This window comes from Pseudorasbora parva, chromosome 4 (genome assembly GCF_024679245.1).
Source record: "Pseudorasbora parva isolate DD20220531a chromosome 4, ASM2467924v1, whole genome shotgun sequence".
Taxonomy (NCBI): domain Eukaryota; kingdom Metazoa; phylum Chordata; class Actinopteri; order Cypriniformes; family Gobionidae; genus Pseudorasbora; species Pseudorasbora parva.
In genome coordinates this window covers 36,488,909-36,516,465 of record NC_090175.1, presented here as the reverse complement: position 1 = coordinate 36,516,465, position 27,557 = coordinate 36,488,909, and the positions used below count along the sequence as shown (strand labels likewise).

The 27,557-nt window shown below is 36.6% G+C and overlaps 1 protein-coding gene across 3 annotated transcripts; it reads right to left on the bottom strand.

Moving 5' to 3' along the window:
• Positions 1 to 27,539, bottom strand: arfip1 (ADP-ribosylation factor interacting protein 1 (arfaptin 1)). Of its 3 annotated transcripts, XM_067441651.1 has the most exons (10): positions 27,403 to 27,539; positions 25,362 to 25,675; positions 15,157 to 15,255; positions 10,982 to 11,087; positions 8,829 to 8,930; positions 7,136 to 7,248; positions 6,520 to 6,741; positions 5,224 to 5,381; positions 4,959 to 5,133; positions 1 to 2,065 (listed from the first exon to the last, which is right to left on the bottom strand). In XM_067441651.1, the coding sequence occupies exons 2-10, from the start codon at positions 25,671 to 25,673 to the stop codon at positions 1,910 to 1,912; spliced, it is 1,443 nt and encodes a 480-aa protein (XP_067297752.1). In that variant the 5' UTR covers positions 25,674 to 25,675; positions 27,403 to 27,539; the 3' UTR covers positions 1 to 1,909. The 3 variants fall into 3 exon arrangements, with proteins under 3 accessions (XP_067297752.1, XP_067297753.1, XP_067297754.1); XM_067441652.1 differs by lacking the exon at positions 8,829 to 8,930; XM_067441653.1 differs by lacking the exon at positions 25,362 to 25,675 and having other exon boundaries at positions 27,403 to 27,533.
• Between the last annotated feature and the right edge of the window lie 18 nt (positions 27,540 to 27,557).

The following is a 27,557-nucleotide window of genomic DNA, read 5'->3' as shown; positions in this document are numbered from 1 at the left end:
TTAAGAATGAAAAGTTTTATTACTGTCTCCCATGATTCAACATTCAGAAATGTGCCCTTAAACACCCAGTCCATTATTTATCAACAAAACCTCAACAAAAAAAAGCTCACAGCAAAATTCTTTATATCCAAAGTAAAATACAAGATTTTACAAATATATAGCTGTGTCTATGCATGTCAGTCAGTTCTCATATGTTTACTGTACATTGTTATCTGTCTACTGTTAAGACAGAACTGGAAAGTCACACAGACACTTAAGATAGTTCCTCAAATCAAAGGAGGCAAGACCAGGTAAAAACCAGGAGTGAGGATGTTTAAACTCTCCAAGAATAAACGATTACATCATTTTGTATTCTAGCTAGAAGTAATACATAACATTCCATTTGGCATCCATATTTTTTCTATTTTTCTATTAATTTGTTCTACATTAATTTCCTCTGACATAGTTTATTCCCCCAGCTACACACTGCCATGGTAGGATTTCTTTAACATGTCCAAATCTAAGGCTTTTCCAGGTTAGTTGTACTGGGTTAATCTAATTTGACCAAATGTTATACTTCTGTATTTAAAGTGTTAGATTTATTGGGCCCTTACTACAATAATCAGAACGGAATTATTTAGAAAAGCTCTTTCTTCAACATGTAAAAACAAAAGAAAAAAAAACTGAAAAAAGATGCACAGAGAAAGAACAACAAAACCCAAACAGATATAAACAGCTGAGGCAGCTGACATGGTATCATGTCAAATGAATTTGGTTTACATTTTGTACAAAATAGTTTCCTGGCTTAGTTATTAAAGAAACGGAATGCAAAGAGAGATTGTTTAAAAATGAAACAAAATGAGAAAGGTAGCACAGATTGTAAATGTCAAGTTAAATAAAGGTTGCTGGTCTATGTATACGCATACGTGATTATCCAGGGCTGCACATATGGCTGTGTTTTTGGTCCATTCTATAGTCTGTAGGATAGCAATGAGAATATATTTGATTTTCGCAACTCCTGACAACACTGACGATGATTAAAATTGATGATTGTCAAAGAGCAAGGCACATCAAGTCAGAAATGAAGGCCCATTCGCTTTCCCATGGGCTCTACAAAAAGGTTCACTTTAAAATTTAGTAAACTTTAAAGATAAAAAGCCAAAGATTGAATGTTTATAACCTCCCATTATCCTAGTCTTTTTTCATTTTAATTGTGAGAACAGTAAATGCATCATAGCAAAACTTCAAGCTTGTACTAAAATGGCCAACCTTTTAGTCCAACATGCCCTTTTAAAGACATCAGTGTGGAAATGTATGCCATTGCACTTGATGCCAATATAGCAATGCAGTTACATAAGAAAGGTTAAGAGAGGTGGACCGAGCTCTAGAAAAGGGTGAAAAGACAGGTCTAGAATTATGTCTCAGACTGGTCTCAAATGCTTTTTATTCCAAGATCAATTTGATTTTGAATCATCTTTGTGGAAAAAAACGACATTAAAGGCTCTACAACATTTACAGGGTGCCTCATTTCTTTCTGCTTCCTGTTATTTTGTATACCATAAAGTGCTGGTAAATGGATTCAAAAACAACAAGATATATATATATATATATTTTTTGTTGTTGTGCAAGAGAGTGCAAACTCTCTGACAGAAGAAAAAGCATTTATTTAAAAAACTAAACTTCAAGTGTAAAGTTAGACATAACAAGGATAAAGAGAGGAGCTAAATATTTCTCTCTTTAATCAAAATGGTTTCCTGTCTTAGACGTTTATTGACAGGTTTTAGTGTCCTGAATGGAGTAAAAAGGGAAAGGAGTGATACAAACATTTTTGCTTTTTTTCTCACTCTGGGATTTGGTTTCCTTTAGGAGTGCACATATTTCTGGTATGCTGTACTCTGCCCTGCGCTCTGGACCATACCTCCTGACTCAATCAGTGCTCCTCCAGCCAAGAGGGGGTTTCTCCTCCTGGTAACTTTAGTTTGATGTGGAACTGTTTAAGGGTCTGTTCCAGCTGCTGTTGGTTGCCTGCGAAGTACGCTGCGATGGCGTTATGGAAAAGAATCAGCTGGTTGTGTAAAACCTTCACCTGAGGGAAACGGAATGAAAACCATGAGAATGTAATTCATATCTCAAAGTACTGAAAAGGGAAAAAAACATCAGTATAAAATAATAATAGATCATTTCTATCAAGGATGCAAAAATACCTAGAAAAACTACATTTAAAATGTAGGCCCTTATGGGAAATTTACGGTATATATAAAAATTTACATGACCCAAGAGGTTTTTTTTTTAACAACCCAAAAGTCAGCCTTAGGTGTAGTGCATTTGTAATTGACTATCATTTTAACTGAAATACAACATGGCAACATAAATTGTGCCATAAATACTATAAACAATAATATTGTTTTTGTTATTAGAATTATATATATATATATATATATATATATATATATATATATATATATATATATATATATATATATATATATATATATATATATATATATATATATATATAAAATTACCTAAAGGATTATTAGGAACACCATACTAATACTGTGTTTGACCCCCTTTCGCCTTAAGAACTGCCTTACTTCAGCGATTAGCATATGGCTTTGTATCAGTAGAAACCCTGGAGAATATTCAAATTATTGTGCTTTCCCCCCTCACATCTCCCTGAGACGAGAGATTTATGCATTTTATTTCTGGAACAATTCCTCCTATGATGCAAAATGACGATTTTTGCATCATAGGAGGAATGTTTGCCCAGAGGCTAAAGACTACAGCCAGCAGAGGGAGCCATTTCCACATGTTTTGAACCCGCGCATGGGGAATGGGAGATTACACTCAGCTTGCAGGGAGAGCTCAGCTTGCAGACAGGATCATTTAAACGGAGCTATGGTGAGCAATGTAAGTCTTTTAACTTCTCAAATTCATTTCTATGAAAGTTAAGCTTGCAAAGGCATGAACTGAAAAGCGCCAGACTGAACTCGCGTTGTGAATGTATGCCGCGAATGTAGTCGCGATTACCTCAGCTCTCATCACTCGTGCAGTTAGTGCTCAGTGCTGTGATACTCGCGCGGTGACTCATTATATTTAACAGACACGTTCAGGTTTTAATTGTAGTGTCTTCTCTAACTCAGTCACAGTAATGAAGTTGGTAGCGTTGGGAATGGCCTCACGGGGCAGCGAAGCATTCTGGGAATTGCAGTCTTTCATCCCCATGGGACAAAAATACATTTTCTGTCTTTTCTAAGTCTAGAAGACACCAAATTCAAAAATAATTTCACATTTCTACTGCATTGATGACCCAGTTTAAATACAGATTCATCTTCCCAGCGCTGAAGTACCCCTTTAATTCTACATGGCATTGATTCAACAAGCATTCTTTGGAAATGTTGGCCCATATTGATAGGATAGCATCTTGTAGTTGATGGAGATTTGTGGGATGAAACGAAGCACCCGTTCCACTACATCCCAAAGATGCTCTATTGGGTTGAGATCTGGTGACTGTGGGGGCCATTTTAGTACAGTGAACTCATTGTCATGTTCAAGAAACCAATTTGAAATGATTTGAGTTTTTGTGACATGGTGCATTATCCTGCTGGAAGTAGCCATCAGAGGATGGGTAATGGTGGTCAAAAAGGGATGGACATTGTTTAAATGCCACGGCCTACCTGAGCATTGTTTTTGACAATGCCCAATTGGCACTAAGGGGCCTAAAGTGTGCTAAGAAAACATCCCCCACACCATTACACCACCACCACCAGCCTGCACAAATGCCTGGTAACTAGGCATGATGGATCCATGTTCTCATTATGTTTACACCAAATTCTGACTCTTCCTGTATCTCACTGTCCAATTTTGGTGAGCTCGTGCAAATTGTAGCCTCTTTTTCTTATTTTTAGTGGAAATGAGTGGTACCCGGTTGGGTCTTCTGCTGTTGTAGCCCATCCGCCTCAAGGTTGTGCGTGTTGTGGCTTGACATGGTGCATTATCCTGCTGGAAGTAGCCATCAGAGGATGGGTAATGGTGGTCAAAAAGGGATGGACATTGTTTAAATGCCACGGCCTACCTGAGCATTGTTTTTGACAATGCCCAATTGGCACTAAGGGGCCTAAAGTGTGCTAAGAAAACATCCCCCACACCATTACACCACCACCACCAGCCTGCACAAATGCCTGGTAACTAGGCATGATGGATCCATGTTCTCATTATGTTTACACCAAATTCTGACTCTTCCTGTATCTCACTGTCCAATTTTGGTGAGCTCGTGCAAATTGTAGCCTCTTTTTCTTATTTTTAGTGGAAATGAGTGGTACCCGGTTGGGTCTTCTGCTGTTGTAGCCCATCCGCCTCAAGGTTGTGCGTGTTGTGGCTTAACAAATGCTTTTCTGCCTACCTCAGTTGTAATGAGTGGTTGTTTCAGTCAAAGTCGGCCCATTCTCATCTGACCTCTAGCATCAACAAGTCATTTTCGCCCACAGGACTGCCGCATACTGGATGTGTTTCCCTTTTCACACCATTGTTTGTAAACCCTAGAAATGGTTGTGTGTGAAAATCCCAGTAACTGAGCAGATTGTGAAATACTCAGACCGGCACATCTGGCACCAACAAGCATGCCACGCTCAAAATTGCTTAAATCATCTTTCTTTCTGACTCTGACATTCAGTTTGAGTTCAGGACCACACCCCTAAATGCATTGAAGTAACTGCCATGTGATTGGTTGATTAGATAACTGCATTAATGAGAAATTGAACAGGTGTTCCTAATAATCCTTTAGGTGAGTGATATATATATATATATATATATATATATATATATATATATATATATATATATATATATATATATATATATATATATATATATATATATATATATATATAGTTTACCATTTAAATTCCAAAAAAATTGTTTGTGAGATGGTGTGGGGGTTAATATAATAGTTAAAAGGTTTATGTAGTTTTTCTATATACCTTGTTTTCCTCCAGAAACTTAAGTTTGACCGAGACATCATTGCGCATCTTTTCATATTTTTCACGATGGATCTGGAACTGTTGCTGAGACAGCTCAATCTTGGGGAGTGTGTTGGCATCCCGTGGACCCAGATTGAGCTCCTCTAAATCTGTGCGATACGCATCATACTCAATCCTGCCAAAAAAAGCACATGCCTTATATAATGAGGATGTTTTGCTCAACATATTAATAATTAAAGTAGTATACAGGGGTTTATATTCAGACCTCGCTGCTTCATATTGCTTGATGTTGATCAAGGTGTCCTCTATAGTTTTATCCACTAGAGTTTTAACACTGGCGATGAAGAAGTTGATCGCTCCTAACAGGGTTTCTCCATTTTTCGCCAGGAGTTTTTGGGTTTCAGCATTGTAGCCAAATTCCTCCTGCAATACATAAATAAAACACACTGAGACAGAATGCGTATTTGTTGCTAATAAAATACAAATACACAAAAACAGACAGACAGATAGACAGTGACATACCACAAATAAAGCAATGAAACTGTCCCCTCTTTACAAATAAAGTTATTAAAATGAAATGTTATTCCTCAAGTGATCAAGGCTCTTTTGATTAGACTTGTCATAAAGCATTTAGTATTTGTGGTGGTTCTGGAAAAGGCAATGCCAAAGTGTATCTAAAACTTCCCATGAATAAATTATACCTTAGGAAGGAAATGGCATCCAGTTATATTATCAGATTAGCAAGCTTCTTATCAATAAAACAGCTGAAAATGTATGTAGTCTTCGCATACGCAAATGTCGGATCATAGTGATTCAAACCAATGTCACAATCATGGCATGATTATTTGTTTTTAACTGTATGGCTATTTTCTATATTACATATATCTCATATAGACACACACACAGAATAATGAGTTTAAAGCAGTACGTGGAATTAAGTCTTTTACATTGATGGTAAAGGGCTGGTTTAAAACAAACCAGAGCCGTACACATATTTAAATTTAATAAATGTTTGTTTTAATTAGTTATACATGTTGCCAGGGTTGGACATATCCTTAAAATAGGTACAGGATATTTAGTTATGTATTTGTGTGTATGTAAATGATATGCCACATTAGCTAAACGCTTTATTCTATGATAAGCAGTTATTTCTTTTTACTACCCAGCAGAGTATTTACAGTTTTTGTGCATCACATGACCTAAATATATGTAATAAGGGTAACACTTTAGTATGGGGAACACAATCACTATCGTTTGTGTTTAGGTATTGGGTAGGATTAAGGAGTGTAGAATATGGTCATGCAGAATAAAGCATTAATATATGCTTTATAAATACTAATAAACAGCCAATATGCAAGCTAATATAGATCTATATAAACTTTCAAATGTATATAGCAAACTTACTTTCCACTAAAAAAATATGTAATTAAACAACTAAAAGCCTAGATGATGCTTAATATTCATTTTTAATGAAAACTCAACACTGATTCTAATGCCATTTTATATAAAGTCAAGAGGCTGTAGCAGATACAACATTAGATGGAACAGTTTTTATACTTGCATGTAGCTCGGGTGTCTTGAGACTTAGGTCAGCGAACGCATCACCTAGCTGTCTTTGCGTCTGCAGCATCTGCGCCAGCTGAGTGCACAGCGTCTGCGCCAGTTTGACAACATGCTCGTACTTGCGTTTGTTGTCACGAAGAACTTCGATCTGAGCCTCCAGCTCCAGATCAACCGTACGGGAGCCCCGACCTAACTTCTCTGACAGAATTTGCTTAGTGCACTGTGGGAAAGGGTATAAAATAGATTAAAATGTATTTGTTAATAAAAGTGTAAATAGTAAACAAAAAAAAATATTTACACGGCTACAAAAGACTACAAAGGGCACAAGAGAGATAAAGAAACCCTGACACATTTTGACAGTCTTTTTTTGTTTTGTTATATTACTGTGGAGAGAAACAGGAAATGATGGAGATAATAGGGGGGGGACAGGACTGAGTTGGATTATACTTGTATCACACATACTTTCTTCTCATACAGACCACAACTCCAAAATGCTATGCACTACATAGCTGTTTCACAAAATGATCAAAGTACTGACTTTTTTGACACAGATTCTGAAGACATTTTACCTGAACACAGATGCCTTCATAACCAGTACTGCAGGAATCACTTACTTTGTAAGTGTTGATGCTCCACTTCCTCACCAGCTCCAGTTTCTCTATAGCAGGACTCTTCATATCATCAGCAAGGACCACTGCTCCTCCCATCTGCTGCTCTCTCAAATCCCCTGATGACAGAATGACATCTGTTTACTGACAAGATCTGTTAAATGACACTTACTACTATCAACCCTCTACTCTTATTGTGACTCACTAGCTAAATGATTAACCCTAAAATATGTAACCTGATGTGCTAAATTTATTATTGTTAACTAAAACGTATAAAATACTTTGTTTTTTGATAAAGCTGAGATATATTTTATTTAAATATTAGGACAAAAAAACTTACTGAAAATTAGAGTATAACTGATAAAAAAACTAAAGCTGAAATGCAAATAAATACATTAAAAAAACTAATAAAAATGACAAATCTATTTAAAATTAAGCTAAAATTAAAGAGAAAAGTGAAAATATAAACTCTAAATATTAAAGGTGCACTATGTAACTTTTCCATCCACTAGAGGACACCCATTCAAAACAAAGGCGTAGTTTGATGAAACCAAGTTTGAGCGCAGAATCTTGGGACATGTGGTTTTCACCTTACAGCCAGTAGAAAAGAATTGGGCTAGGACTCGGGCAGAAATCATGTTCATGGATGTGGTTATTAACCTTACTGTAGTGTGAAGCAGAGCAGGACCAAGTGTTATGGAGCTGAGCAAGGCCACTGGAGAGATTGTTATGCAACACATGCCACGCGAGCAGCGGGACTTATTACGCTATAGTCGCCGGCGCCATTTTTCGCGTAGCTCTGTTTATCATATTAGATAAATTTAAGTGTGTTTAAAATGATGTTTTGACATTACTCTGTGTGTTCGCTCAGCAGCTGCTGTGACATTTGTTCACACTGGTGAGAGTAAGGTGTTTCTTGGAAACCAAGGGTAACGCAGATATGACACAATTGGCAGGCGACTCCCTCATACGTCCCGGTTCATTGGTTAAAATAGCAATTTTCTCACGATTGACCAATATTTGGAAACATTTGGGATATTGTAAGTACTCAACTGAACAAAATATATAACACTGGCATAGTGTTATTTTTACTGAATCTTTTTTTACATAGTGCACCTTTAATAAAAACTAAAATAGTACGTATAAAACAGATTTTAAAAAAACTACAGAAACATGGACAAGACTAGACCAAGCATAGGTGAAACGGGGTCTCTTTAAAAACAAAAAACAACAACAAAAAAACAACAACATTAGAAGAGCAGCAGAGACAGTGGAAATTGACAACAGTAATGTATTATTTTGCATTAAAGTCCTGAAAGGGAAAAAATAGGAAATTATTGATTATCTTTTGGGATCAGGATCAAGAAAGCAAAAGGTTACAGTGTGGTCAGCCTATTAATCATGGAAGAAACAAGAAGGAAGAGACCAGGCCTGGAGATTACAGAGTTTGAAAGAACACCATCATAAATGTAAACACTGGCAATCTAATGCAATACAAATGCTACATGGAAACTTTCAAAAGCAGGAAGTGATATCAATCTCTTGAAGGCTGAAAAATTCAGCAGACATCATTGGAATCTATTAGAATAAAGTCTTTATGATGGTTCAGTCTGAAACTGACAGTGCGGCGTTAGTAAGGGAGAGATTGCAGAAGGAATGCAGATCCATGCGTGACGTCGTCTGTTACAGTATGTGGTACCTTTCTGTGTCTCCACCTGACTATCGCTGATGCTGCGAGCTAGCCGGCTGGCTGCTGCAGAACTGGGGACAACTGTAGGTGTGGTGGCCTGGAATGGCGACCCTAAAAATTATCAGTGATGAATTTTTATAATTTATATAAAAACTACTTGTAAAATACAGCCACAGAGGAGGAAATGCTCTTCCATCTAAAATATATATATATATTTTTTTTAAAAATGTAATAAAAAAAGTTAATTAAGTTAAAATGTATTGATTGTTTGGTCCATGTTGTTTATGGAAAGTATACTGCAAAAACAGGTCAATCAGAGCATGGATATAGTAATCAACTACTAGCGCATTAAACTGACCACCCACATTTACACTACCATTTAAAATTTAGGGTCAGTAAGTTTTTCTTTGGAAAGGAAAATACTGTTATTCAGGAAGGATGCAGCAATCGATTTAAAAAAACAACAACATTCAAAATAAAACCTAAATCATAGACTGTAAGAAAAGATGGACAGCATGATCCACTTTCGTCCACTGTTGAAAAATAAAGCCTAAACATCCCAGTAATGGGAGTCTGCGCAGAAGTGATCATGAGGTGGAGCTTGAGCATCATGGCCACTCTTATACTCCCACAGACTCAGTCTCAAGCATATATGTCAATCATGAGGTTACATCCCAGATTTTTTAAAACAAAAAACTAACCTAAAACAGACATGAATGTCCGTTTTCTATTAGGAAAATGAACACTTGAACATAGGCCTGCGAGATGAGAACTAGTTTGGCTCTCGTCTCATTCGATAACATAGTGAGGGCAGGATTCAATACCTATACTGCTGCCAGCCACAAGACGCCGATACATTTTTTTTTTTGTGTGTTTGTACATAACTCAAACGATACAACCTGATTAATAAGTAAGTCCTGGCAAGGGTGACCACCTGTCCTGCTTTGCTTTTTCCCCTCACAGCCTTTTAACCCCTGGTCCAGCACGTCACATATAAAGAAAACGTCCCGCATTTTTATCAGTCTGTTGGTTTTAAATGATCATATTAAGAAACCATGCATGCATTATTTTGCCTTTTTAAGAAAACATTTTATTTATTATTTTTGCTGCGTAGTTTTCCACCTATATTTAACAGTGCTTAGTCATAAGTACATCCCGCCTTACACAAATATAACAGCTATTTAGGTTGTGATGCCTGTCAATCAAGATGTGGAGCGGTGAATCATTTCACGTGTTCCCTGTCAGAAAACGAATGGATAATTTGGTAAATTGACTATATTCTTAATATTATATTCTAAAATAAAATAATAAATAAAATATAAAACAACATGAAATTAGCTAATTGACAGTCTTTTACTAATTTATATTATATATTAATAATATATAATTAAGTCTGCCAATAGACTAAACAGAAAACTTGATTAAACAGAAAAGGGACAGGGTTGAATAAATATGATTTAAAAAAGTAGTTTTGACACCGGGGTAAGACTAAATGAAAAAAAAAAAAAAAAATCCCTGACAAGATTAACACTACTGGAAAATCGGAAATGATATAAAACTGTACAACATGGCCCATTAAATATGTTGAAAAATGTTTTAAATTGATTTCATTGCCAGTAGGTGATACTGCAGTAAGGAGATGAAAAAAGCTCTATAGCCTTCTAAGCTAACAAGTGACAAGGGAAATATACAGGAATAATAAAAAGGGGTGGTTAGCAATTACACCTGGCTAATGACATGTTGCCAGGTTTCTGTCCTGCAAATTAATTCACATAGTAGACAAGCATGAAATAATAAAAGGGTGAAGCAGATGAAAAAAAAAAAAAGATCACAGACGACTATAATGAGAAAGGAACACCTTTCTTTTCAAATTCAAATTCTCCCTCTCTCCACAACACACACAAAGAGAAACACAGACAGACAAATGGTTTAAATTAGATTAACTGGATAGCTAGAAGATACTGAACCTAATGACTGAAGAATAACACTCCATCAAGCCTTATTTTAATTATTAACATTTTGTCCATCTTTGAGTGAATTGCGAGCACATACAATTGTGCGCAAGCAAACTGGTCAGCTATGGCATGCTGAGTCACTGTTTGTATTTGTGTGAAGGACAAACACAAATGATATTCATGTCCGATGCATGTTAAGTGCTATACCTGTGTATGGACCAACTTGGACCACTCCTTCAGACATTGCATAGTTTTCAGTTGAATTGTGGGAGTGTGACATGATTGGTCCAGAAGAGATATTATGTGGCACATCCTTGAGAGAAATGAAAGAAAGAGAACAAACAAGAAAAAAAGTTAAATGGCATTCAAAAAGATATCACAACAAAGCAAGTTTAAAGTATAGTGTGTTTTTGACTGTATTTCTAACTCAGTTTTAGCTGTTGAAATTTTAAGTTCCTCATTTCAAAACAGAATCATTTTGGTCAATTAGCAAAAACAAACATTCCCTCTTAAAATGTCTTAACACTCTAAACTCATGGTTAATGTTCTTATTTGCATATTTATGAGGTCAATAGCAAATTTGTCAAACACATTGGCCCTCATTTATCAAAAGTGCGTACACCAAATTTCCAGCGTACACCTTGCGTACACCCAAACCCACGGTGACTTTGAGATTTATCAATATGGACGTTGGCGTACGGCACGCTCAAATCCTACGCCAGGTCAGGAGGTGGTGTACGCACGTTTGAGTTAGTGGGAAAATGCGCAGAAAAACAATTCCTAACACCACAAAACGCACTGACAAGATATGCTATATGACCCACTGTTAAAAACCACAACAACAACATTCAGTGTTTATTTTGTGCAACATGAACGTCAATGTTTAATTTGTGTGACTTTACCAAAGCGTTTGATTTGTAGGCATAGCCTATGTATTCCTCCAGTCGCGAGCGCGCTTTACCGGCGCGCCTGGCCCGGCAGCTGCGCACGGACTGGGACTAAAATAATTCAGACTGACAAAATAATAAAAATGACCTTCTTCTTTTAAATAATAATAAAATCAATAAAAACGACATTCTTCTTCTGAATAACAAGCGTCATTAAGAATAATAATCATAATAATAATAAGAATCTTACAAATTGTCATGTAATTATTAATGTGAATGAATGGTAGTACTCCACATCACATCATCATCACTATTGTACACCCCAATACATGTGCCGTGATACGAAATTAAATGCTAATTGTTTCAAAACGTGCTGTAAAATAATGCATTGTGATGGTAATTTATCATCCAAACAGCTATTTAAACTGCTGGAGTGCACTTATCAACCTCCACACTATTAAGATACTCGTAATTTGGGTCCATATTTTGTTTTTGTAGGTGCCTTTAATCCCACTCTTTAAACTCCCAAATAAAACTATTTCGGTTTTTTTTTCCCACTTCCCTGGTGATGGCCTCGATGGGCGCGTCTCAATCATCTCACTAGTTCAGTAGTCAGGGCACTGATCAGGGAGTCAGCCCATTGACTTATGTCCTAATCAGTGCACTGACTAGTGAACTAGTGAGATGATTGAGCGCGCCCGATCTCCACGTCGAAGAAGTTTCGCTTCTTTGCCGTCTTCTGTTTGTCCATGGCGTAAAATGAGGGCGTGGGAGAGGCGGAGACTTGAATATATAGGGGCGTGTTATTCAAATGACGATCGTTTTCAGCCGCCACATTTATTAAGGGCAAGTATTGCGTACACCTGGATTGCAGAGGTACGCACTGCTTCATAAATCAGGCGGTGAGAGGGGTGTAAGCATAATCTTACGCCAACATATACACCAATTTCTACGCAAGATTGATAAATGAGGGCCATTGTGCAATGGGCATACTATCAGGAAAATGTGGCCAAGTAAATCTGCTCAAGTCACCTTAAATGCACAAATGTATAAATAATTATGAGGTCTCTTTTTTTTCTTCCAGACACTGAAACTAAATACATAGTGCGCGTGTGAAAGTTTCTGTGATTGTACAAAGTTCATGAATATTTAATGAAGTAAGCACTAATTAATTTACGACTGGCTGTCCGTTGCTAAACAACTCGCCGTTTCATTCCAGCACCATTGTTTCACATTGTATGCATTTGGCAACACCAAATGCATTATTCTAAAACATGGGTATATTTAAGTGGTGCAAGACATCTTCCAACATTACTTCTGAAACAGGTACCATACATACAGACACTGACATAAATGTTGTTTTGCAAAGTTGTGTTGCTTCAGTATTTGTAGATTCTTTCTTCTTTCCCCACATGATTAGCATCTCTTAAGTTTAAAAGGCTGTTGACTGTCGTCAATATTTTCAGTTTTTACATTTTTTATTCATAACCTCTGGATCGCCATCAGCCAGGATCAGCCAGAAGCTGAAAGCTGAAGAAGCTGATAGCTTTGGGCCAAATCCTGACTGATGGCGATCCATTCTTGCCTTTTTAGTGCACAGAGTTGATCACAACTTGTGGGCATCTGTTTGTCCACTGGCCTTTAGAGGATTGACAACAGCTTCTCTATTAGATTAAGATCTGGGGAAATCACCTGGCCATGGATCCAAAATATCATTGTAATGATCTCTGAACTACTTCAGTATCACTCTTCCTTTGTGACATCATGCTCCATCATGCTGGAAAATGCACAGATCATCACCAAATTGCTCCTGGATCCATTGACAAACATTCATGGCAGGGTTTTCAGGCAGAACTGTGAGAGACTCCCTAGTATGAAAAGAAACCCCATAAATGGATGGTTTCAGGGTGCTTCACTGGACACAGGACTCATGGTAGTGTTAACCTTTTCTTCTCCAAACAATTGATTTTTCAGATGTCTCAAACAGTCGGAAGGGGGCTTCATCAGAGAAAATAACACTGCACCAGTCTTCTGCAGTCCAATCTTTGAAGTTCTGCAGATTTTTTTTGTCTGTCCTTCATATTTATCTTGGAGAGAAGTGGCTTCTATGTTGCCCTTCTTTACATCGGACTTCCAAAAAATTTCACCTTACCGTTCTTGATCTTTGCAGCAATTTCCTTGCATGCGAGGCCTTTTTGATGAAAGCGATGGCTTAAATGGTTAGTTCACCCAAAAATGAAATTTATGTCATTAATGACTCAAATGTCGTTCCACACCCGTAAGACCTCCGTTCATCTTCAGAACACAGTTTAAGATATTTTATATTTAGTCAGAGAGCGTATGCAAGTGTATGCACACTATACTGTCCATGTTCAGAAAGGGAATAAAAACATCATCAAAGTAGTCCAAATGTGACATCAGTTGGTTAATTAGAATCTGAAGCATCGAAAATACATTTTGGTCCAAAAATAACAAAAACTACAACTTTATTCAGCATTGTCTTCTCTTCCTTGTTTGTGTTCAAACCTCAAATAAAGATTCAAACGGTTATGAATCAGCGTATTGATTCATGATTCGGATCGCGTGTCAAACTGCCAAACCACTGAAATGACGTGACATTGACGATCCGAATCATGAATCATACATGGACTACTTTAAATATTTTTTTTATTACCTTTCTGGACAGTATAGTGTGCATACACTTCCATACGCTCTCTGACTAAATATAAAATATCTTAAAATGTGTTCTGAAGATGAACGGAGGGGTGTGGAATGACATTATGGTGTGGAACGACATTAGGGATTAATGAAATTCATTAATGAAATTAATTCCATTTTTGGGTGAACTACCCCTTTAAAATCTTTCTTTAGGTAATTTTTGTTTTTTATAAATTACCTAAAGAAAGATTTAAAGGGGTTTGCTAATAAGAATACAATGACTGGAAGCACTTCTTCCCTCCTTTTATAGCAATGAACTTTTAAAACAAAGTTATGCAACAATCCATAACATACAAAAATAGCAACTACAGTTCAAACCCTGCGCATTGGTTGGTTATAGAATCAGAACAGTACTGCATTGATTTGACAAAAATCAACAATAACATATACAACTTTTGATCGTAATGTATTAGAAAATTGAAATTAACAATGACTAAGATTAATAAATGCTGTAGAGCTATTGTTCATTGTTAGTTCATATTAAATGATGTGGTTAAGTAATGCTAACAAATGAAACCTTATTTTAAAATGTAAATCAAAATGTGATCAATATGTAACAATGTAATAGTCTGTTCATCCTTTTCAATAATTAGAAACATAACTGCAGTCCTAAGACAATTTAAGTCATTGTCCTGTGTCATCCGTACATAGTACTTTGGAAACATTCATGTCCAACTGGCACCATTGTTAGTTTACATCCGTTCAGGACAAAAAACTAAACAAAAAAAATTCCAGTGGTGCATTATGGGTGCTTTTGCTCTATGCAGGATGTCTTACCCTCTGAAACACTTCCTCGTGACTTTTGTCTGCTTCTCCGTTTCTGGTGACTGAGATTTGAGCAGCCGGGCTTCTGCGGGCCTCCTCTGCCATAGCCACCTTCAATACACACACACACAAATTACTAGGACATAAAAACAACATTCATTTTGTCAAGCTGAGAGTTAAAATGCAGAGCGCTTCCACCACCAGAAAGCTTTGCACAACCGTGGCTTGTCAGGGCTTGTGAAGCTATAACCGCACCACCAGAAGCAAAGAAAATACAGCTATAAAGAACAAAATGGATTAGGTAAGCTGCAGCTTTGGTATAACTATTAAACAGCAACAGGGTAAAGAACTATTAGTGAATAAGAAACTCAGCAGAGCCTTTTACCCATGTAGTCCAAGACTGGTTTACCACTGAAGCCAAGCTGGGTTAAGCCTGGGTTAATAGCTGGATGGGAGACTTCCAGGGAAAATTAGGTTGCTGTTGGAAGTGCTGTTAGGATTAGGCCTACAGGGGGTGCTTGCCCTGGGGTCTGTGCGCATCCTAAATCTCCACTATAGTGATGGGGGCATTATACTGTAACAAGCACCGTGCTTCGTATGAGATGGTAAACCGAGGTCCTGACTCATGATCTGTCATTAAAAATCCCATGGCACTTCCCCTAAAGAGTAGAGGTGTAATCCCGGCATCCAGGCCAAATTATCTCAGTTGGCCCTTACCACTCATGGCCCCTAATAATCCCCATCCTTTGAATTGGCTAAATCCCTCTCTCTCCTCTCCACCTATAGCTGATGTGTGGTGAGCACACTGGCACTGTTTTTCTGTGGCTGCCGTCATATCATTCATGTGGCTGCTGTAGGGGTGTAATGATATTCAAACCGAACTGGAAAACCACGATTCACCACCCACGGTTTGATCTGTGATACACTCCATACACCCGACCGAACAAATCATGCTGCTCCAGTCCAGCTCCTATTTGATTAACTAGTAATTAGTACACTTTTATCAATTAATAAAAGCTGTATTTTACTTAATATTATTATTATAATATAATTTCCTAAACACACACATGTCATGTATAAAGCTAAGAAGAAATTACACACATACAACTTGTAATGTCAATTTCTATGTCATTAAATAAAAATAAAGTACCAATAATTGACATAACTGGATCACCGTGTGTTAGCTGGGAAGGTTTGAGGTATGATCATTCAGATAATCAGCAGTAGTTTTCATGTTTCATTAACAGTTCATGGGGTATTGTTTATTCACCATGGTGACTATTGTTTCCATAACCACAAAATGCCACTTTATTTTCACTTAATATTATTTTGTTTATTTATTTAATAACTTGTGTATCAGTATTAGTCATATTCATATAATTTATGTTTAGACTAAAGTGGGACATTTACTGTGCGTCAATTAAAAAAGGCCTCTTTTAACATTATGGTAAATGGTAAAATATGTAGATTATTTCTGACTAGTCTGCAGTGCAGACATTTATTTTGTTTCAGTTTACTCAGGTTTGATAATGGCTCTATAGAAAAAGGGAAGACAACGTATAAAGTTAATAAAGATAAAGTTAAATTATTTCTGTTGTTATTATTAAGTTAAAAGTGAATCTAGTGTTAAGTAGATGCCCGCCATGAACCATGATCATGTATCGTATGATGCCGCACACTGGTGGTGGCTGAGGAGAAACCCTGATATGATTGTAAAGGCACTTCAAAAACAATGCTTTCATTCATTCATTCATTCATTCATTCATTCATTCATTCATTCATTCATTCATTCATTCATTATTAGGTATAGGGAGAACAGACAAGTCTAACTACACTGCCATCTGGTGATCATTGTTACCAGTTTGGGGCTGATGATACCTCACATAAGGTTACAACCAAGGAACCACACAAAACAATCAGCAAGGGATCACCAAGATATTATATTATTTATATATATATATATAAAATAAATAAATAATTTTCCTCAGCAAGGATGCATTAAAAGTTTTACAATGTTACGCAAGTTATTTTTCAAAGAAATTCGAGTCTTTTGAGCTTTCTATTGATAAACAAATATTGAAAATAATACGTGTCAGTTTCCACAAAAATATTTAGCAAATCAATTAGAATGCTTTCTGAACAATCATGTAACAGTTAAGACTGGAGTAACGACTGCTGAATATTGCCATCATTTAATAATTTAATAATTAAATTTTATACATTAATATTACATTTTAAAATAAAACAACATTTCACAATATTGTATTTTATCAAGTAAACTGTACTGCACTATTCCATTTTTAATAATTATATATATATATATATATATATATATATATATATATATATATATATATATATATATATATATATGTAAATAGGGATACATCCGACCTAAAAGCTAAAGTAACCATGGCATCACTGCAAAATGTCTGTCTGAGCAATGCTGTAAAGCTGTAAAAGTCACTACTACTACTATGTGTCTTATAGTTTCTAACAGAATAAAATGTGGACATGTTTTCACTCTTTTTATCAGTCACATAGATTTATCAATAATTGAATGAATGACTTTAGTACAGAGAAACACAACAGTTCACACTCTAAAAAGGCTGTTTTCTCAGAGAAGTATTAAGCATGTGTCCATGTCAGAATAATAGAATAAGAGTAGCGCATGTGCTCTAGGACATAAAAAAACAAAACAAAAAAAAACACTGAAGTTATCATTTAATCATTCACTCTGCTTTGCTTCCCAAACTTTCCTGTCATCCAACTCTGTCCTATCCTTAAGATAATCATGACAATTTGAGAAATAATTAGTAACAATGGTAATATTAATAATACTGTAACATTTTAAAAATAAAAATCAAATACTGACCCTTTTCTCTATTTAATCAAATACTGACCATCATCTCTATTTATGAATAAAATCACACAGTTCAGTTAAAATACTTTTAAGGAGAACATATAGTGACTAAAGCACGTGATGAATGTGGAGTTAAGCATAGGCTGAACAGATGTCCCAGAATAACCCAAACAATTCAGCTCCTATCTGCGTTTGAATGACAAGCTAAAAAAACAAAACACGTTACAGTATTAATCTTGTTGATGCCATTTAATAAAAAAAAACCTGTTCATTGTTAGTTCATGTTGCCTCAGGTCCATTAAATAATATTGACTGATACAACTTTTGTTCTTAGTATTTTATGTATTAGTACCAGTAAATGTTGAAATTAACATCAACTATGATTAACAAATGCTTTAAAAGTATTTTTCATTTTTAGTTCATGTTATAACTAATTTAGATAACTAATGTTAACAAATGAAACCTTATAGTAAAGTGTTTCCAAATAAATAAATTCTAATCTGACTTAACTCTGTAAAATCACGAGAAAATGTGAGAGAGATCAACAAGATCAAGCCTATGTGATATTGCATTACAAAGTTTTGCCAAGTGCCAAAGAAGATTGCTGACGAGTTTTGTGGATAGTCTTTAAACGCTCTGATAAAACGTTGAAGTCCACATTACACCAAGTCCTAAGGCTGTTTTCACATGACAAGCTAGACAGAAGAGTTTCTAAGGGACACTTGGACACTTCATGCACTTTTACTGAAAAAGACACGAGAAGACACATAAGACGCACAACAATCCAATCACTCAAACCAGGTAGATGAGCTATAGCGACCATACCGATCCGACAAATGATTATTGACACTGTGCAAGAGTAAGATTGGAGAATAAGGCACTGTTAACAAGTAGATGTGGAAACGCATGCCCGCTTACACCTGGTGTCTCTTTTCAACCACTTCATTCCTGATTTCTTCAAGGGGATGGTCTATGGGCAAGTAAATGTATGTGGGCCTTTTCAGATCGCAAAATTTACATATGAATGCCGGAGACGATGAAAAATCATACGGAGCGAAGCAGCTTTCGTTTCGGCTTTGACAGCCGCAAGACGCTGAACATGGTGAGTGCGTGTTAGAAATCAGGAATGGTGAGAGAACATTGTGCTTGATATGTTTTTGTCTTCAAACCAAACTTGAGACAAAGTTAAATCTTATCTGGCTAGTACGCTTCCCATACATTAAGTAACAGGCGGTCTTTTGTGGCTGTTCGTACACATTTGTTTACATGAGCGTTTACAGTACAAAAGCAATCCAGTCAAATGCGTTTTCGACTATCTTTGGAAGTGGTCGAAAGTGGATAAGTTCAAAATGTTTTAGACCCTGTTTACAACTGTAAGCATTGTCCACTGGTGATCTGATCGACCAAAACTCATCTTTATACCAAGTGTAAACAGGGCCTATCATAGTTTGATCGGTGGTCTCTATAAAAGGTCAATCAGGAGAGCCGATGAAATGACGCAAAACTCGCAAGACAATTTTTATATGTGCAGCTACATTCACTGGTCTGGCAATTCTTCCAGGTGTCTGAAAAGGACAATACATTTACAACGTCTTTAAAGAGAGCGAAGACATTGCAACGACAACAAGAATCTAAGGCTGTGCAATTTAGGGCAATTCTTTCCTCCCTAAAAGCTCTAAAGCCATTAAATATGTGATCGTCATAAAATACAGTCACTGCTAAATCAATCAATTAACTTTATTTATATAACGCTTTTGCTATGATGATTGTTTCAAAGCAGCTTTACAGTGTCAAAGAGGACAATATTGCAACAAAATTTGATTTGGCTGTACAGTCGTTCTGGAGAAAACAGTGATGTTATCAGCTTATTTTAATTTATCAGAGTGACAATGTTGGCAGATCAGTATTATAGTTTATAGAACTTAATAAGATATAAATAATTAATTTTATTTGCATATTTACATATCACATTTTTAGTGTGCCCAACTGAGCAAGCCAAGCCAAAATGACAGTGGCAAGGAACCAAAACTCCACCAGGGCATGATGGAGAAAAATAAACCTTGGGAGAAACCAGGCTCAGTCGGAAATTCAACAGCAGGACAGTCTCGATAAGTTATTAAAACAGCATTAAGTTGCAAAAGAGATGCTTTGCGCATGTTTTGAGACGGAGTGGATCATGGACAAGCAAAGTGAACTTTGAGCTTCGGTTTCGTGACTAAAAAAAAAACACACAGAAATGTCAAAATGCCCGGCTTGGTGATTATTCGCTTAAACACCATTGGTTTTGTCTTATGTGAACATACACAGTTGGAAAATAAGTTTCAAGTGTATTAGGGGTGTGCGATATTGACAAAAAATTATATCTCGATATTTTCTGGGATTTTCTCGATAAAGATAATTAGTCAATATTTAGCTAAGTGTGTTATTGTGCTGGTGAATTTTCCAGTGTCCTCGCATGTGGCTTAATATGTAACTATGAAAAAAGCTATTAAGGTTTGTGTTCTGGGGAAAGGCTCAGTGATTTGAATCTTCAAGACTGATTGCTTGTTTGTCTGGCCGGTGAAAACAGCACACAGTGTCCAATAACAGCGCATGAATCTTTCAAAGCCACCTGATGCCATCGTGCCAGGAGGTCAGTGACTCTAAACTCTCTCAGATGAATTAAATGACAGCTGTGGTTGGTTCTCACTGGTTTCTTTAAGCAACTCTATAAGCCATTCAAATCTGGATTGTCTTTTGCAGTGACACCTCTAAAAACCTCAAACATTTCCAAACGCTGCAGAGTTCGTCACCACATTTGATGATTAAAGCAGCATTGATGAGAAGTGCCTTAGTGAAGCCCAGCAGAAGTTGCTTAGAGACATTAACAAAGAGAGCAACAGAAACAACAGCAATCTGATCAGACATAGGTCTAATAAATGCTCAAAGCAAAAGAAAGATAGGTTTCTAAAGCAAATATTTCCGTTGTCAGAATGAGTCATTTAACATTATCTTATCAGGACAAGCTGAAGAACTATTTCAATCATGCTAACAGATAAAATTGCTGTAATCAGGCATGTAATAGCTAAAGAGAAAAAATGTGACATGACGTCACTCCGTTTAACCCATTTAAGTTAAAGCACACACATTAGGGGAAGTGAGTAGTGAACACACACTGCAACCCGTGGACAAACATATCTGGAGCAGTGGGCGACCATTCACTGCGGCACCCAGGGAGTGATTGGGATGTGCCTTCCTCTGAGGCACCTTAGATATTTCCTGCCAGTATTGAGAATCAGGTTACCATTCCGACTATCTAACAATTAGGCCATGACTCCCCCAAAAAGAAGGAAATTAAAAGCAACAAAACTTGCAGTTACATTTACTATGAATTGAAAATGAACAGTGCAGTACGCAAGGCAAATTATTTATATAATTACATCAGAACTGTTGTGATTTGATGATGGCACCAAGCCACATCATTCTCACACCCGTGCTTTGTTAAAATGTATAAAAATGATACAGGGCAAACTTGATGTGAGAGGTGGATAGTAACTAAGAAAATGTACTTGAGTACTGTACTTAAGTACACTTTTCGAGTATCTGTACTTTACTTGAGTATTAATTTTTTCTGCAAACATCTGACTTTCTGGAAACTTCACTACATTTAAAAGACAAATATCATACTTTTTACTCCACTAGTTCCAAGTCGAAAGTCATTTCTGTAGCAGCTTTGAAAGACAGTGGATTATTTTTTCTTTGGGTTTTCACAGAAAGCCTATCAGGAATCACTCTTGTAGGGTCACGTGGAGTTCGATGATTGCCCAGAATTTTTTGAACACTGATCAGTTTATAGCAAAATGGAAGAAACAGATGTCAAAATGTTCTTTTTGGCGAGTATTCACATAAACAAAGTTGATTATGTCTGAAGTTAACGTAAACAGTTGGGAGAACATCAGATGTGTATCAGAGTTTAGGATCCGTGCATTCAGCCTTAAAGTGACAGCAGCTTCGTAAAGGGCTTTGTAACTTTTAGTTTTAGTTAGTCATATGCTAGTATGTCGGATGGAGCTTTACTGACTGGCTTAAACCATAATGGCATACTGTATATTTATACAACAAAAATAAAATAATGTGTTGACATAAAGGAAATTTACTTTTGATACTCAAGTACTTTTAAAAACAAATACTTCTGCACACAGTAAAAAAAAAATGTCTCCAATTGAAAAATTTCTAGTGACTGATCACATCTAAATCTTTTAGATATTTTAACAGTTTTTACAACTTTCACTGTAACGGATTAATATTTGACCAGCAGTATATTACTTTTAGTAAAAGTAATGTAAAAAATAAAGTAATGAAGTTGTGCACTTTGTTCACCTCTGTTGTTGGGAGAGGGCCTAATTTGAAAAGCTTGTGGGTTTAACATTTAATTCGTTAAAAAGTAATTTCACAGCTGACAAAATGGGCTTTCCAAAAAAGAAAAAAAAAGGGATTTATATAATTTATATATATATATATATATATATATATTTTTTTTTTTTTTTAATTATTATTATTTTAGTGCTTTAATAGGAAATACTATTTAGTCAGACTTTTAACAACAACTTTTACTCAGAAGTTACTTTCGGTTTCCAGTGAAGGATCCAGCATGTCGTAGATTGTGCATGGCTAATGGCAGCAATGAATCGTAAATACAGAAAGCAAGCCGCAATGGAAAATCTGAAAAACCTCAGTGTTTGTAGTCAACATTTAAAACTTGATGACCACGAACAGTGTTTTAGGACAAACAGAAGGGATAAACTGAAAGAAATTACTGTTCTGTCAGTTCCTCTCACCCTCCGAAGCAAAACACTCTCACTTACAGGTAAGAAAGAGGTTTACATAATGATCCATTTTTACAATAATTTTCTGTTATAAAGCTTACAACAACTGTTCAAACCCTCTGTCGATCTGACTGTCGGTGGGTGGGGATACAAAGATGTGGAAGTATAATCTATAGTTTTCAGAAAAGCCCTGGAGCATTTTGCATCATCTGGCTGACTTTTACTTACAAATAAACAGGAATTTCTCAGTCCAGGTAACACAGAGAAGTAAACATTTTTAATTAATGAATTAATTAATTAGGGATTATTAGGAACACCATACTAATACTGTGTTTGACCCCCTTTCGCCTTCAGAACTGCCTTAATTCTACATGGCATTGATTCAACAAAGTGCTGAAAGCATTCTTTAGAAATGTTGGTCCATATTGGTAGGATAGCATCTTGCAGTTGATGGAGATTTGTACGAAGGCACGAAGCTCCCGTTCCACCACATCCCAAAGATGCTCTATTGGGTTGAGATCTGGGGCGGTGACTGTGTGGGCCATTTTAGTGCAGTGAACTCATAATCATTTTTAAGAAACCAATTTGAAATTCGAGCTTTGTGACATGGTACATTATACTGCTGGAAGTAGCCATCAGAGGATGGGTACATGGTGGTCATAAAGGGATGGACATGGTCAGAAACAATGCTCAGGTAGGCTGTGGCATTTAAACAATGCCCAATTGGCACTAAGGGGCCTAAAGTGTGCCAAGAAAACATCCCCCTCACCATTACACCACCACCACCAGCCTGCACAGTGGTAACAAGGCATGATGGATCCATTTTCTCATTCATGCCATCAAATTCTGACTCTATCATCTGAATGTCTCAACAGAAATCGAGACTAATCAGATCAGGCAACATTTTTCCAGTCTTAAACTGTCCAATTTTGGTGAGCTTGTGTAAATTTTAGCCTCTTTTCCTATTTGTAGTGGAGATGAGTGGTACCCGGTGGGGTCTTCTGCCCATCTGCCTCAAGGTTGTGTGTTGTGGCTTCACAAATGCCATGTGATTGGTTGATTAGATAATTGCATTAAAGAGAAATTGAACAGGTGTTCCTAATAATCCTTTAGGTGAGTGTATATATATATATATATATATATATATATATATATATATATATATATATATATATATATATAGACACACACATACATATACACACACTACCTCTCATTGAAATAATATAAATCGGATTAAAAATCGGCGACGTTACACTTTACGTTAGGTGGTTTTAATTGATATGGTGTTGAATGTTTAATGATCACTTAGCTAACTTGCTCATAAGCAACTGAATGGTTTACACATATCTTTTTCTTTGCTTCCATTTGGACCCGGATGCTGCACTATTTTGGAAGATCCATAATAGCGCCCACTCACTGCTAGGTTTCCACTGTACATTTATTATGGCTACATTTAGAGTAATTAACTAGCAGATCAGTTCACTGACACTGGACTAATACCAAATAGGGATGCACAACATTTAAATTCTGTTACGGATTAAGTGGTTATGGCTGATGACCAGTAATGGTTGAATGGGTAAACTATGCTGTATTAGCCTGACAAGCCAGACCCACATCAAGATGTTTGGTCTGGAAACTCACCATAGACAGGGCTCAATCCGAGGGCCAGGATAAACGGTTGTCTTTCAAACTCCCTCTGCATGCGATAGGATAGCGCTACCAGTGCTACTACCAACCAGAGCAACGAAGGTGAAGCAGAGCTTGTTGATAGATTAAACAGTCGCTGTATCCGGTCAGCAAAACTCCGAACACATCTTCCCTTTTTAAGAATGACTTCAGTGCTGTTCTTTGTTCTTTTCTCAGAGAAAAGCTTATCTTCAAGTCTTCCAGAGTCGCGGTCAAAGCTGATTCGAAAGACCGCCGCCGTTTGCCAGTTTCTGTGTTTACTAGAAGCACGCAAACGCAACTCGGCCGTTGTCATTATGGCCCCGCCCACCGACTCTATACACGATGTGATTGGCCCGGCAAGAGTTAGGCAAATACAGCTCAGAAGGGTGTTGAGAGTTGCTAGACGACACTCACGGGCAGATTAAATTTGCTGCCGCTAAGGGTGCGTCTAGACTTCTAGGCTAATGCTGTATAGAAATACATGACAAACTAGATTGACATTTTTAAGTAAATATTCATATATTATATAGACAGCACAACACTCACTCACTCACTCACTCACTCGAGCATGAAGTAAAAAAAAAATCAATAATAACAGCAACAACCAAACAAAATCGACGAGAATAGGCTAAAGAAATGCACCATCACCCACATAAAGGAATAAAGGACACCTCACAAAGACATACATTAGAACGAAAGAAAAATGCTTCATAATGCTGCAGCATTCAGGCAAAGTTCCAGCTCTTCTAAATTCACATAGAATTAGGCTGATTTGAATAATTTTCCACTTATAATTTCATGCCTGAAATCACAGAAACATGTATGAGCAAGATTAAGCATAAGCCAAGCTACAGGTCTCACTATATAATTACGGTCACCTTCAATCCAGCTTCTGTTACCACACTGCTCGTTGTTTCAGAATCAGTATTATCCTGAATGATTCCGCTAGTTTTACTGTGGGCCTGAGAATCCTCTTCTTCATCACAATCCTCACTAAGAATATAGTTGTGGTTTCCAACTTCCTTGTTATCACTGATGTCAATTTCAGTCATGTGCGTTTCATCCAGGCTGTTTTTTCTGGCCTCTGATTGACTCAGAGATGCAGCAGTATTTTGGAGGCCCTGTTCTTTAGGGTCCGACAGATTATCCTGTGAGGCATTCTTCTCAGAATCAAAACTAGCTTCTGACATTCCTGAAAGTAAACATACATGTGAGCAACTGACCAAGTTTACTTCCTTCATGTGCTGAATTCAAGTAAATGTTAGAAATCCACAGAGGGTGATGTTTAGGAAGGGATTCTGGCATTATACATCACGGAACAAACATGTACTTTAAGTACAAACCACCTGTAATTATTACAGTCCTACTCATAAACTTCAGACTGCTACCTGCATTTCTTTAAACAAAGAAATGCAAACTCAGGCCTTCAGGAAATAAATGGATCAGCTGACCAAAAGACATTTTATAAATTACAGTTAGTTATAAAGCAGATTAAAACTCAGCCAATTTGCCAAAATCTTTCATGATAAACTAAGCAGATCTGAATGAATAATGAAATGTATGTATCTATGTCTGTGCACACAGAGACTCTCCCATGATGCTCATGTATCAGTAAGAGTTGAGTTAACCAAGAAAATTAGGTTAAAGGTTTGTACAATGAAGCTCCAGTTACACATGGTGATGTTTTCTACAAACCAAAGCTCAAATATCCTTTAATTATTGATGTTTTGTCTACATATTTTCATATCCAGCAAGCAACAAATAAAAAAACGTTCATACTAAAAGCAACTAGCCTACATATCATGCTGCCTCACCAGTGTAATTTACAGTAGGTCAAATTGTCTAAGTTTATTGCATGCAATGTGTCCTAGTTTTGAAGATTGTTAAAACATCCTTATGTAAATGAACCATGATTTCGCTACACTAACCTTACCTTCAACCATTGTATATGTAGTAAAACAGGGGTTATAGAAATGCTAGTCAATCAGAAAAAAAAAAGAAAAAAAACTTGGTTACTACTTTTTTAATATAATAAAATCATGGTTAATTTTTCTATTAACCATTCGTGTCTATTTTGAGTTAAATTCAGTAACTGAATTTGAAATATTATCTCTAAGCATTAGTTAACAGAAGAAGTAGGCCACAGACAACTGCATGAACTGTTCCTTCAAAAAAATAAGATGGACAAGAAATTAAGAAAGCTATTACGGCGAAGGCTTCGCAATGGAATATTTTACTTAGGTAACGCTAGTTTTAACTCTTCATTGGTCCGCCAAGTCACATGACGTTTTTAATATTCATGAATAATTCCTTTGCCATAGTAGGATTCGTTATTTCGCGTCGTGGACACGTAAACGCTTTTCTACTTTCCAATGTTAAGCAACGGCACACCACTTACGACCAAAAGCAAAACAAGTTAAATACTTAAAATCCCCCGCTTTATAAAACAAGTTGTTGTTGTTTAATTGCATTGTCTTATTCCTTCCTGGAATTCAATCTCTCACTGTTGCTTCATTGTTGCACCCGCACGTCACAAAGTTGCGATTGAGTTACTTCCTTTGCCTGAAGCACTTAAGTCGAGTTATTTGTTACAAAACGCAATAAACGTTCCTTTGTATTCTCTATACATTTTTATATCAATGATGCTTTCTTCATTAATCATGGACATTTGATACAATGAATATGAATGGTTGACATTCCGTTTTTACGCCCAACCTCCTTTCCTGATCTAAGGCGTAAAAAAAATATCAGAAACGAATACAAGACAAGTCGGCAGTTTGGTGTACTGAATATCCTTAAGTCACTTTTCCCCGTGGCAGAGACGCCAAAGGATAAGCCCTGCATACTGAAGCCATCATGCCTTCCACCATACATACATGAGCACCGATGCAACAGTTGATTCTGTTCAACAGCACTCACCTGCACACCGATTACAACTGCTCTCTTTCCTGTCGCACAGCTCGTTTCATTAAAATGATCTTGGCTTGAGTTTGAATTGCTGTGTGTATCATTCGATACACAGCGAGTCCCTCCACGGCTCAGTGAAAGTCTTTTCAAACACACCCGGAAGAGGA